General features: G+C 39.4%; 1 protein-coding gene across 9 annotated transcripts in view; it reads left to right on the top strand.

Moving 5' to 3' along the window:
• Nucleotides 1-12,840, top strand: part of KMT2E (lysine methyltransferase 2E (inactive)) — a 95,547-nt gene that overhangs the window by 23,045 nt on the left and 59,662 nt on the right. For 6 of the 9 annotated variants that reach the window (XM_053257403.1, XM_053257402.1, XM_053257404.1 and 3 more), the window contains exons 4-8: nucleotides 1,681-1,910; nucleotides 3,387-3,467; nucleotides 4,464-4,522; nucleotides 6,631-6,693; nucleotides 12,275-12,447. In XM_053257403.1, coding sequence (XP_053113378.1) covers nucleotides 1,681-1,910; nucleotides 3,387-3,467; nucleotides 4,464-4,522; nucleotides 6,631-6,693; nucleotides 12,275-12,447 — 606 coding nt within the window. Of the gene's footprint in view, nucleotides 1-125; nucleotides 215-1,680; nucleotides 1,911-3,386; nucleotides 3,468-4,463; nucleotides 4,523-6,630; nucleotides 6,694-12,274; nucleotides 12,448-12,840 lie in introns of all 9 variants that reach the window. The other 3 variants (XM_053257406.1, XM_053257408.1, XM_053257409.1) reach the window with 2 other exon arrangements.

Below are 12,840 nucleotides of genomic sequence, written 5' to 3' on the forward strand. Positions count from 1 at the left end.
TATTGAGGAAAAGAAAAGTGTTTTGTTGAGGCAATAAAAATAAAAATATTAATAACTTTTTAATTATTAAACTATTAGATATTGATTAATTATTTTAAATTATTTTGTTTTAAATTTTACCTTAGCCCTCCTGCATGCCAAGTCGTGGTTGGTTTCGGCCCACCAGGACATTTGAGTTGTGCACCCCTGATCAATAGCAACCAACTAGGAAATGGTAATGGTCACTATCTGTGTACAACACAGAAATATAGCTTTAGTTAAAGGAGATAAGATATGCAGAGCACTAAAAGTGTGTTCTACTACTGAAGGGTTCTGACATCTGTCTTAGCCAGGGCTGAGAGCCAGACACAGAAATCTGTATTGGTATTGAGAAAACAAGATGTGTTTCACATCAGTGTGCTTGTTAGAGCTCAACTTGGATAAACTTCTCTGCCTATTACGTTATGATTAGAGAGAGAGAGAGAGAGAGAGAGAGTGTGTGTGTGTGTGTGTGTGTGTGTGTGTGTGTGTCCCCGTCCTTGACAAGCATCATGCTTAATAATGCCTGATAGTTTTCTTGGAGATTCATATGGGCAAGAAGCAAAGTATATTGCTCAAGATGGATAAGAAGTGAAATATCACAAACTTATTAAACCACAGAAATCTGGGAAAGAAATGCTATGTTCACTTTTAAAGAGCAATAAAAAATGAAAAACCTAAATGATACTGAGTTGGATCCAATCTTGTGTGAGCAGAATAAAGCTTGCTCAAGGTATCTTTCCCATCCCTCCTCCCCACTGCAGCTGCCTAGTTCCTCAAAAAGCTGCTCCTGAGTTTGGGAACCCTTGGGAATGGTGTGCAGTGAACAGGGAGGTCCCAGAAATTAGACCGAGGTATCTTATGAAAGTGGAGCTCTGCTTGCAGAAGTGTCTATTCCATTTCCATTATTTTCCTCTCTTCCCCAACCCCCCGCAGCCCCCCCCCCGCTCTGTTTTGGAGGATCCCCTCTCCCTCAGAAGTGACTTTGTGTGGGGTGAGGAGCAGGAATGATTCCTTGTGGGAGCTTTATTCCTCCTGCTCAAGTTTGGATCCAAGCCATCGTTGTCTACACATTTCAGCCCTACTCTTGTAAATTTCTTCCAAATCGACAGTCACCCATCTCAAGTTGTTCACCAAAGCTCTTTGAATGAAGATCAAATACTTCAGGGAATGTAACCAGTTGTAACTAAGCTGTTTAACTGCACAAGTATTCCCGTTGGCTTTGAAGACTAATTTTATTATTAAATTATCTTTGCAGACCAAGCTAGACAGCCTAGAAAAATCTTTTATGCTAGCTGGGCCGGACACAGAGCATCTGAGCCTCTAGTATCCCCTACATCCGCCCGTCTTCTGCCACTTTCTTTCCTCCCTCGTCCACAAGCCTGTCCGGTGCCACCACTTTCCTTTCCGCTGCAGACAGCTCACTAAAATGCGAATTCTCACAAAAAGCTGCCACACATGGGATTAGCGATGGTTACGCCTTAGAGAAATAGATGGTCTGATAGTCATGATTTCTAGGGAAGAATAGATGAAATAATTTGACTTTTTAAAATGGTAAATTTTATAAATGAAATTCATATTATTCATTTATAAATGACTATGAAAAGCTAAAGCAAATATAAATTTTAAAATGTGGATGGCTTTATATAAATTATTTTCCAGGACCATAACTATGGCGCTCGCCCTCCTCCAACACCTCCAGCTTCTCCTCCTCCATCAGTTCTGATAAGCAAGAATGAAGTAGGCATATATTCTGCTCCCAATTTCGATGAGACCTCCAGTGCTACTACTATCAGCACATCTGAGGATGGAAGCTATGGAACTGATATAACCAGGTGCATTTGTGGATTTACACATGATGATGGATATATGATCTGCTGTGACAAATGCAGGTAAAGTAGTATTCTATGATCAAAACCATTTAAATATTTCCCCATGTACTATTGATACTGGCCTCCTTCCCCTCTAATTTCTCAGAGCTGTTTTCATGTATTCATTCTTCAACAAGCTATTTTTAGGCACTTCACAAGCATTCCAGGGAGAGGAGAGCTGGTCTTGTAGTAGTAAGCACAACTTGTCCCCTTAACTAAGCAGGGTCCGCCCTGGTTGCATATGAATGGGAGACTAGAAATGTGAGCACAGGAAGATCTTCCCCTCAGGGAATGGAGCCGCTCTGGGAAGAGCATCTAGGTTCCAAGTTCCATCCCTGGCAGCATCTCCAATATAGGGCTGAGATTCCTGCCTGCAACCTTGGAGAAGCCGCTGCCAGTCTGTAGACAATACTGAGCTAAATGGACTTATGGTCTGACTCAGTATATGGCAGCTTCCTATGTTCCAGGGCATTGTGTGAATGTGGAAGAAATCAAAGCCATCACGGTTTTGCCATTATGATGGCTTCCATTTTGCCTTCCAACCGACCAAGTCAGCAATGACGCTGCAAGTGCAGGTCATGCTGAGGAAGGTCACAGCCCCGAACTCTCTGTTAACTCTGCAGAAAAGCAAGAGGGAGGCATTGGCAGATGGAGAACTAGACCAGCTGCTATATAGCTGTGCTCTGGTCAAGGTTGGTAATAACATTGGTATGTTAAAGGAGGAGCCATTTGACTAGAAGGGCTGCATGAGATTATGCTGAGAGGTAAGGGCAGTTTGGACATGAGCTTGCCCATACAAGCTGAGGATCTTTGGAGGCTCTCCGGGTGTCCACTAGGAAGAGAGCCTTCCCAGTTGCTGCATCCTCCTCATGGGATGCATTCCTCAGGGCTGCTTACCTGTCTGATGCCTAGCTTGTTATCTTTTTTGAAGCAAGCAAAAACATTTTTATTCTCCCTGTGTTTTATTCTTGATGATAAATTTGACCCTGCTGTTTGTTTTATTATCATAACCATTTCATTTGTTTTGGATGTTTTGTAAACTGTTTTTATATTGAAGGGTGGGATGCAAATGGATAATTTAAAGGAATCAAAGCCTGGGACTTCAAGAAGAGTTCAATGAGCACTTTGTGGGGCACCTACAGAAATAGAAACTCTTCCATCCAAAGAAGCATGTGTGCACATTTCACACAGACATCTGAACATCTTTGCAACCATAGACTATGTTCATAGTGTTGGTTGGAGGTGGGGTGTTTTCATGCTATAGTGGGTACTGAGTGATCAGTGTATAAAATAGATAATAAAATAAAGTGAAGCTTTTGAGAAAAATGCTTTTTAACTTTTAAAGCAAAAAACTGGAGCATATACAGAGAAACTTGCCTGTTAATGTTGAATGAATACATTTTTGTTTGGTCTGTAGCCAGTTATAATACATAAGCCTGTAAATGTTAAATACACTTGAGTACTTCATTAAATTAACACTCTCCATTTATTGTTAAGTGTTTGGCAGCACATTGACTGCATGGGGATCGATAGGCAGCATATTCCTGACATATACCTGTGTGAGCGTTGTCAACCTAGGTAAGTAGTAAATAAGAAATTATTGCTGTTGGTATATGGTTTTGAAACTCATTCCTTGATTGATCAAATTATTATGCAGCTTATCTTCATATTATTAAATACATTTAAAGATATATAAAATGACTATAAAATGAAGATCCATTTATTCTCATCCAAAGGGTATTGATTCATTGTTCATTGTATTGTGGAATCAAATTTCTGCATGTGGATTAGCTGTGCTCAGGGGCCAGGATGGGTGAGTGGGGGGAGAGAGCCAGGAATTGAGGTAGATCTCCCAACTTTCTCTGCCTCCCTGTGTGGAAGATTATGTTCAAGCAACACATAACCAAATGCAAGCTGCTTTGTGTTGCTGGTTTCTGGAACAGGACAATTAGTAATCCACTGCCATTGCTCAGCACCTCATCTGAGACAAATCTGCTAGTTCAAAAATTTCAGTGAGACTTAGTTATTATTTGTCTCATTTATTTCAGTAATGAGTAACCTAGTTTGAATCCTGCCCACTAACTTGTGAAAAAAGAGAGAATTAGTGCCTTTTTAAATCATATACCTTACTACATATATACCTTAAATATATACCTTACTACAGTGCTTTTAGTACTACTTAACTTTGGAGCTAGAATCCTGAAGCAGCAGTGGCATTTAGAGCTGTCTGCACTGTTTAGTTCTGCTCAGCTTTTATACTAGTAATTCTGCCTTTTGCTCTGGGCTTTATTCTCAGTATTACATTGCTGGAGCAGAAAGTTCCTTGCTAGTGTTTGAATAATGACTGCAAGCTGTCAAAACAAACAGGCATAAAAAGTGATTGGAAACAGACATTTTATATTTTTATGTTTGATATGGAGGTTCATTAATGGTTGAAATTAATTGGAGGTTCATTAATTTGTTATGGAAGTCCATTAATTTGTTGAAAAGTGGTATATAAATATTTGTTAGAAAGCTTTTAAGTTCAAGCACATTGACATTTTGTTTTCAATAACCCTTTTTTCCCCTAAACAGGAGTTTAGATAAAGAGAGGGCAATGTTGCTACAGCGTAGAAAAAGGGAAAATATGTCAGGTAAGTAACAAAGTTCATGAATGTCTAAATGTCTTGACAACTGTTACTGCTTAAATATCCTGCTACAGGCTGCTTGTAGCTTATGATTTTATGATCTTATCCTTATTACTAATCTTTTTTCAAATAGTTCAATCTTATAACTGAAGTGTGTCTTGAGTATACAGGTGGTCCTTGTTATCCACAGGGCTTCCATTCTCTGCTACAACCATGGATAACGAGACTTTAAGTCGGTGGCAATTGGGGTGGGAGTAACCGTGGAGGGCTAAGAAGGGACAAAAACTCAATTAAAAAGCAGAAATAAGTGCAGTAACGTACCGTGTTATGCTCTCCAGGTGTCTAGCTGCCCAGCAATGCCTTCCCCCCAAACCCTGGACTCTGCCAATTTTTCCATGGAGAAATTGCAGGGCTAAACTAAGAGCTGCAAAATGGCTTCTTTCAGCAAAATGGTGGCTGGAAATGACCTCAGAAGTCATTTCTGGCCACCCAAGAACCATGCATAGGGAAATTTTTAACCCTTGTATCCAGGAATAACGGGGTCAAGTCTCCATAGCCTGGCTGCGGATACACCTAACTGCAGATGGCGAGGGCCACCTTTACATGGAATATCACAAGAATTAGCTTTATCTGAAAAATGCTTATACAAATGTTAGGCTGATTAATTTTTAAATAATTTCCTTTTTAATGAAAAAATGCTTCAAGCCTTTCCCCCCCTCCTACTACAAACCCACCTTATTTTAGTATATTTTCCAAGTGTACTATATATAGGTCAGTGAGGTTTTTTTAAATATGTAAAATATGGAGGTACTTCTTTTGTTCTCTGCACTTCTATGGCATGCACTGTGCCTGTGGAAGAGTGAAGAAAAGGGCGTGGTTGATAAGATGATGTCACGGAGGTATTCTCTGTTTTGCACAGCCATCAGGAAAATGAAAGTAGCTATGTCTTGCTGAAAATGAGAAGTCTTTTTCTTTTACTCCCACTGCAATTTCCAGTTCTTTTCCTGGAGCTGTTCTTCATCCTTACTCTTTCTGCTACATTATTTTCCTCTTAAAATTCTTTTCTACATCTAGTCTTGGTCAGATTATCTCTAGCAGAGAGTTTGAGGAGCCACCCTCTGTTTTATTACTGTTTCTATTGTGAAAACCTATTTGGAATCTTCAGAAAGGGAAGTTGCATTCTTTATTACAGTTGTCTGTATAATCTAGAAATTTCTTCTTCTTTGTGGTCTCTGTGCCTTACACTAATGGGTTTGCACCTGCACAGGGCCGCATTTGGTCCTTTCACTTTATGCAGATTTTTTTCAGCAACCTGGCCACGTCCCCAGGCATTCTTACTCCCTTCTCCAGTCTTTCATCAACTGCTGCGTTCGCACTGCTTCTGTTGTGAGAACATGGGCATAGACTTGGGCTCTACCTACTATGTTTACAGGTGCTTTAGACTGGTATGAAGCCTGCTGGAATCCCTAAGAAAGCATCAACATACATGTAAAAACACTGGTCTTATTTTTAGTGGTAGTGAAGTATGCTTTGCAGCTAATAAAAGCAATAGGAGAAATCTATTTGGGGACAGACTATGTTGAAATAGAAGGATTCAATGCTAGGTAGAATTCTGAAGGACAGGAAACACTTAAACATCAAGGAATTGGGTAATGTAAACATTGACCTACATCGAAACTAAGAGTTGTACTCAAGGGATGTGCATGCTCAGAGAAAAGAAAGGGAACAATGATTTCCCTTTCCCTTTGCAGCTGCCTGTGCTTTCCAAAAATATGTCTTTGAGGACCCACAGGGTCCCTGCTGGACCCTCAGGATATATATTTTTAAGAGGCACAAGCAGCTGCAGAGGGAAGGGGGTGGTTATAATCAGAAATTTTCCCTCAGTTCATGTGCAGAAGTGATCCCCACATGCAACTCTCTTGGCTTTGGGTGACGGCCGCTACTTTCCTGTTTGCAAATATTGCCAATAAGTCTGCTACAACTGTATAAAAAACTACTGCTTTTTGGGGTCTAGGGGTTCCATTTATTTATGAATGGAGCTGAGGGGATTCCTGTTAACTATTCTTATTTTCTGAAGAAATTCTAATAGTTGACTCTCAGTTTCTACAATGCAGGTGTTCACATGTTGTCATCCGCTTTTATATTGAAATCACGTGGACCAGTGGCAGGGGAAAATGGTGAGACAAATGGAGCAATGGGCGTTGTAAAAATTATTCTGGTTTCTTCTTTGATATGTTAACTTCATGAAAGACGAATGTGTTTGCAAGTAGGTTGATTCTATTACACTTCAGAAAGCTTCAGTCAAAGATCTAGAAAAGGGTTGTACATCCTTAACATTCCTGGGGAAACCCTCTGAAAACTGACAGAGTATTGAGCTTGGATTGGGCAGACTCAGGCTCAAATATTCGCTCAGCCACAAAGGTTGCTGGGTGGCCCTAGGCCAGTCACTCTGAGCCAAGCTTATTTTACAGGGTTATTGTGAGGCTAAAACAAGGTGCCGGACAGCATGTCTGTTACCCTTAGCTTCTTGGGGCAGGATACAAATAAAATAAAGATAACATGCAGCTGTGTCCTTCGGAGAGGATTTGAGTTTGCTGTGGGTCTAGAGCTTTAAAAAAAATGGGAATCCTAACTTTTAAAACAGATACTTGGAGGTTGTCATCCTAAATGCATTTGTGCTAAGTAAGTTCTGGTTATGGTAAGTTCTTAGTTCTAAGCCAGAGGTGAAAACAATTTTTTCATGTCAGTCTTTCACTAAGAAAGTCCTCTATCCTGTTTATCCTCTTTGTCTTATTTTCTGGGATTTCACTGTAGCTTGATTCCAGGAACCCTTTCAGAGCTGCAAATGATGGGTCTGAGAAGCTGTCCTGATGAGAAATTTGCCTGTGTTTTCTATTTCCAAAAATAAAAATAGTAAAATTAATGGATTCTTGTATGCAAGATGCTACAGGAGGTATAGTTTTGCTGTAAACATGTGGCCTCATTTTTATTTTTATATAACATTATGTTCTCAGATTCAAATATCTACATACAAAACTTCCTAATACCGTATTTTATGGACTATAAGACTCACTTTTTTCCTCGAAAAATATCCGCCAAAATTCAGGTGCGTCTTATATGTTTTAACAGTTTAATATGTTAAAACTCTGAAAAACTGGATTAAAATTAAGGTGCGTCTTATAGTCCGTAGCGTCTTATAGTCCGTAAAATACGGTAGTTTACAGAGGCATTTAACTGAAGCCTAGCTTATAGCTAGAATCAAGAGTGGGATGACAAGAACACAAAAGGAAAATAATCATAAGGCCCCCAAAAGAGTTCAAGACCAATGCATGACTAGCAAGAAGAGATAAGGAAAGGAAGACTTCATTTTGAGAAGAAAAAAAGAAAACTATGGTGCAAGTGCTAAGAAAAAGAAGAGGACAATATAACTGTTACCATATAAATCTTTTCCTCAATCAGTCATAAAGAGAATATTTTTAAAGCATTAAGTTGGGGCAAAGCTGCTATTACTATTATTATTCAACTTTATATCCATTTTTAAAAATAAACATGTACAAAAGGTGGAATTGGAAGAGAACACTCCAGTCTCGAGGCTTTCTGTTTTTGTGCCATTCTCCTGGCTGTCTCTTCCTCCAGTCCCTGACTTCAGGTCCACTAATGGATCACCCAATTCTTTCTGTATTTTGGGCTTCAGCTTTCTCTCTTCTTCTCATGAATTATTTCCTGGCTCCCAGTCACCCACTTGGATGGATTGGAAAGCATTTGGACCATGCTGATTACTATGTGCCTGCATTAATTACATTATATGGTACCTGAGGCATTTTCAGTGATTAGGGCTTTTTTTTCCTTTTCTTTTTAAGCAAGGGTGCTTTCTTTTCAATTGGCTACATCTTACTTTGTAGGCTTCCAGTAATTAGTTTTGTGTCTTCTTAAACAATTGTGGTGTTAATTGATTTTGATAAGGCATTTGACTTAAGTGACTGCCCAGCTTTCCCACTGTATGCAGTTGATTCTGATAAGAAAAACCTTAGTCTAGAAAAAATGTTTCACATTAAAGTGTTGAGTCTAAACTGAACACATTGGGCACAATTCACTCGCATTATAGGCACAGCAGTGCTCGTGCAGGGAGAATTCCAATAGGGCGTAATAAATCCCTGTTATCCCCTACCTATCTGTGCACAAATGTGAGCGCAAGGAGAACAGTAAGGCATTGGGGAATGGAAAGTTTATGCTCACTAGCATAAGTCTTTCTTTTCTGTGCTTTTAAATTACTTTTGAGTAACTTGCAAAGCACAAAGGGTGTGTAGAGGATAGGTGGAAATATGGGAGGCATGCACAGATCTTCTGTTTCCCCCCCCTTGCCCCAGTTACCCCTTCTGTCCATATATGCTCATGAGTATAGGAGAACAAAGTTCTCTTGTGCCCCATTGGAATCCTTTGCACATGGATGCCACACTCTTAAGTACAATTGGATAGTGCCCATTGAGTACTTTATTGTAGTACTGGGAGATGTGATTCTTTATCAAAGGTAGACCTTTTAATGGCATTCTAGTATAACTAGTCAGCAATTCTGTAACCTTATATTGCAAATATTATAGTTCAGTTTTCTGACTTTTTAATGGTTTTATTGTAAATAATGAAATAGTGAAAAACAACATAGCTCTTTGGTCGACATTTCTGGCTGTATGGCCATCACGGTTTGTCACAGGGAACAGTTCTTAGCCAAACTAGTTAAGAATTTGCTTTAAGACAGGTTATTAGATTTGCATATTGCATGTGCTGGAAAGTGGAATAACTACTAGAGCTGCTCATATAATTATTGGTTCTCTTTTGGAAATGTTTGTAGGAGCTATACATTTGGAAGATAAGTAATTTGTTCTTTAGATTGCTTTTCTTGATCATATTTTTGTTTCACCAGTAAGTAGTAGTAGTAGGATTATTTTCCTGTTGGTTGATTCTGTGTGTATAAGTTTAGTTAGCATGCTTCACTAGATCAAGTATTAGGTGTTCCCCAAATATGGCCTTAAAGGATATTATTAATATTATGGTCCTTTTTAATTTGGATTATGATATTTGCATATGTTACCACATTGCAAACCTGACTGGTTCTGGAAGGAGATGAGAGGTTCTTATGCAGTGGATGCTGGTAAAGAAACTAATTTGATTCTCCCAGGTCAGACTCCTGAGAGATCATCTGGCTAGATTAGCCACTTATTGGGCAGCCTAATCCCAAATCTGGGAATAAACACCTAAACTTGTTGTGTATTGTAGCTGAAAGCAAACATTTACTGACATGAAAGGGAACAGTCGATCTAGGCAGGGCTTTCTGTTTGTCTTTTGTTGCCACAGTTCCCACCATCGGTGAAGCAACCAGTGCTTAAAACTGATGTCCCTTCCCTTCTTGTTTTCAGGGACTGCAGCAGCAAATGTTCCAGCTGTGTATTCTGTTTTGTTGCCTATTTGTAAATGTGTCCATAGAATGGCGTTAAAGTAAGGCATTTGAAGAACACAGTACTGGTGCTACCAGTGCTTCAGGTGGATACAAATACTGTCTGCTTCAGGATAGGCTTGCTAACTAACAGTGGGAGGGAAAGGGGAGCAGCACAGAGTCAAAATGGAGGGAAAGCGTGGCGGGGAGTTAGAGCCACGGACAGGAGCTCAAAACAGAATATATTAATTAGTGAACGAAAGCCTGTTAGGAACATAGGAAGCTGCCATATTCCAAGTCAGACCATTGGTCCATCTAGCTCAGTACACAGACTGGCAGCGGCTTCTCGTGTTTCTACTTAAGCCTTCCTCAGGGGGACAAAAATGCTTCTTGATACTTAAAATAGATTCCACAAATGTGTGAATCATAAAAGGGCTTACACCTCACACATTTGTGGAGTGCACTGTAAGGATGAAAAAGCTTTTTTCTTTTTAGTCCTCTTGAGGAAGGCTGAAGTCAAAACGTGTTTGGCATCTGTGCACCAATTAATACGTATTTTCTTTTTGAATTAACTGTCTGAAGCTCTCTCCTTGTTAACTGATTTACCAGTTTTTAATTTGGCGTATTTCTGCGTTTGTTCCTGGCTTTCTTAATCCTTAATTTAACTGGTATAATGGAATTATTCTCAAGGATATTTTGTCTCATTCCTGCAGTCAGCTTTCTGTGCATTCCATAAATTGATATTGACAAATTGGTGGATGCCTGACAGGGTGGGATTATTTAAAATCATTTATTTAAATCATGATTTAAATACCAAGAAAAAACATCAGTTTAAATCACTGATTTCAATCAGGTTTCCTACTGATCTGGATAGTGATCCCATGACAGTCATAAACATTGGGTTCTGCGCCAGCGTGATGTAGTGGTTAGAGTGCTGGACTAGGACCGGGGAGACCCAAGTTCAAATCCCCATTCAGCCATGAAACTAGCTGGGTGACTGGGCCAGTCACTTCTCTCTCAGCCTAACCTAGTTCACAGGATTGTTGTGAGAAGAAAATCAAGTATGTAGTACACCGCTCTGGGCTCCTTGGAGGAAGAGCGGGATATAAACGCCCCCTACTGCCCAAGGAAGGCAATTATTCAGTTATTCCCAGATAGGATTTGTCTAATGTCCAGAAGCTATGGCAGGTTTTCAGTGGCAGTGTGTGGAACAATATAGGAAGCTGTGTACTAAATTATGCCTTCCCTTTTTCTTTCTACTGTTTTTCTATTTCACCTGCTTTCTTATATTGTGTCTCTGTCTTAAATCTTCTGCCTTGGCCCAGCCCCACTGCAAAACTACCACCCTGCTATCCAGTTTGTGTCTTCACACATATGACTTTAGTCTGCTTAGAAACAGAAACTGAAAGCCTGGAAATTTCCAAAAGCAAGAGCTGGTAGTTGCTCGGCATTTCTGGGTATTTATATTTTACCTCATGAAAATAGCTCTAAATATCCATGTTTGGTAGGTAAAACTCAGTGTGTGAGAGAGTCATTCATTTTTAAGAGACTAGGTGTTGGTGTAGCATGTTCCTGATTAAATTTAATTGTAAATATGTTATTTTTTACATGAAAGTTTGAAGTTTTAGGTTTTTTTAAAAAAAATAAACCATTGATTTGTACATAGTATACTTAAAGAAAAGAAGGGGAAATGTTACATAGAACCACTTTTTCTTCTGGTTCCCCAAGGCTTATCTGCTCATTTGACTGCAAAACTGGTGTAGTTTTCATCCATTTCCCCCAAACTCTCTTGTGAATAAGAATAAATTTTACTGGCTGACATTGTGACTTAAGGTAGTGTGGTTGTGCCAGGAAGATACATAAGCAGCTACAGAGAGCTTCTTTTCTTTGTCCCCATGGGTACAGGGGCAATGATTTTCAGCTGTCTTTTCTGCCTCTGGTAGTGCCCTTTGCCTTGTGAAAATATGTCTCTGTGCAGCCCCCAGGGACCTGTTTTTGGAAGGCATAGAGCACTTCTGGAGGCAGTGAAGATACCTGAAAATCGCTTCATGCTAGCGCAGCAGCAGCAGAGAACCTCTTTGGTTGTATTAAGAGCAGTCTCTCTCTGCGAGGACCATTGTGTCCTTACAGCATTGGTCATGATGTCAGCCACTGACTTCTCATTACCCATGTTCATTTTATTACCATTCTCATAAATTTGCTAAATTCTGCATGTGCATATTTGCAGCAATTAATAATGCCAGAGAGCAGTGATGTTCGTTCAAGGAATATTTCTGTAATGGGGGAAAAGTTCATAAGATTTATTTTCTTGCTTCCTTTGTGTGTTAAAGATGGGGACACCAGTGCAACAGAAAGTGGTGATGAGGTACCTGTAGAACTCTATACTGCTTTTCAACACACACCAACTACAATTACTCTGACTGCTACACGAGTTACCAAGGTCACTGAGAAGAAGCGGAAAAAAAGTGGTGAGAAAGAACAAAACATCGCAAAATGTAAAAAGGTTAGCTAATTTAATGTTTAACTTTTTGAGATGTTTGAAGTTTGTGTTGCTTGGAATCTTGAATTACTAACAAATATCACCGTTCTATGCAAATTCTTATATACACATTCTATAGAAATGTGGCAAGGCGTGAGTTTGTTTATTTATTTGTTTGTTTATTTATTAGGAACATTTGATATACCGCCCACTCCGGGCGGTGTACAAAAACATGCAAAACAAGACAGCATTAAAATTACATTCTGAATAAAACTAAAGTAACTAACAAAAAGAAAAAGGGGGGGGGGTGAAGCAAATAGGTAAACTACGGGTAAAAGCCTGGTGAAAAGAAAAGTCTTCAATAAAGATTTAAAAATCAACATGGAAGGAGCTAAACGAATCTGCAGGGGAAGGGAG

The sequence above is a fragment of the Hemicordylus capensis genome, chromosome 5 (genome assembly GCF_027244095.1).
Source record: "Hemicordylus capensis ecotype Gifberg chromosome 5, rHemCap1.1.pri, whole genome shotgun sequence".
NCBI classification, from domain to species: Eukaryota; Metazoa; Chordata; class Lepidosauria; order Squamata; family Cordylidae; genus Hemicordylus; species Hemicordylus capensis.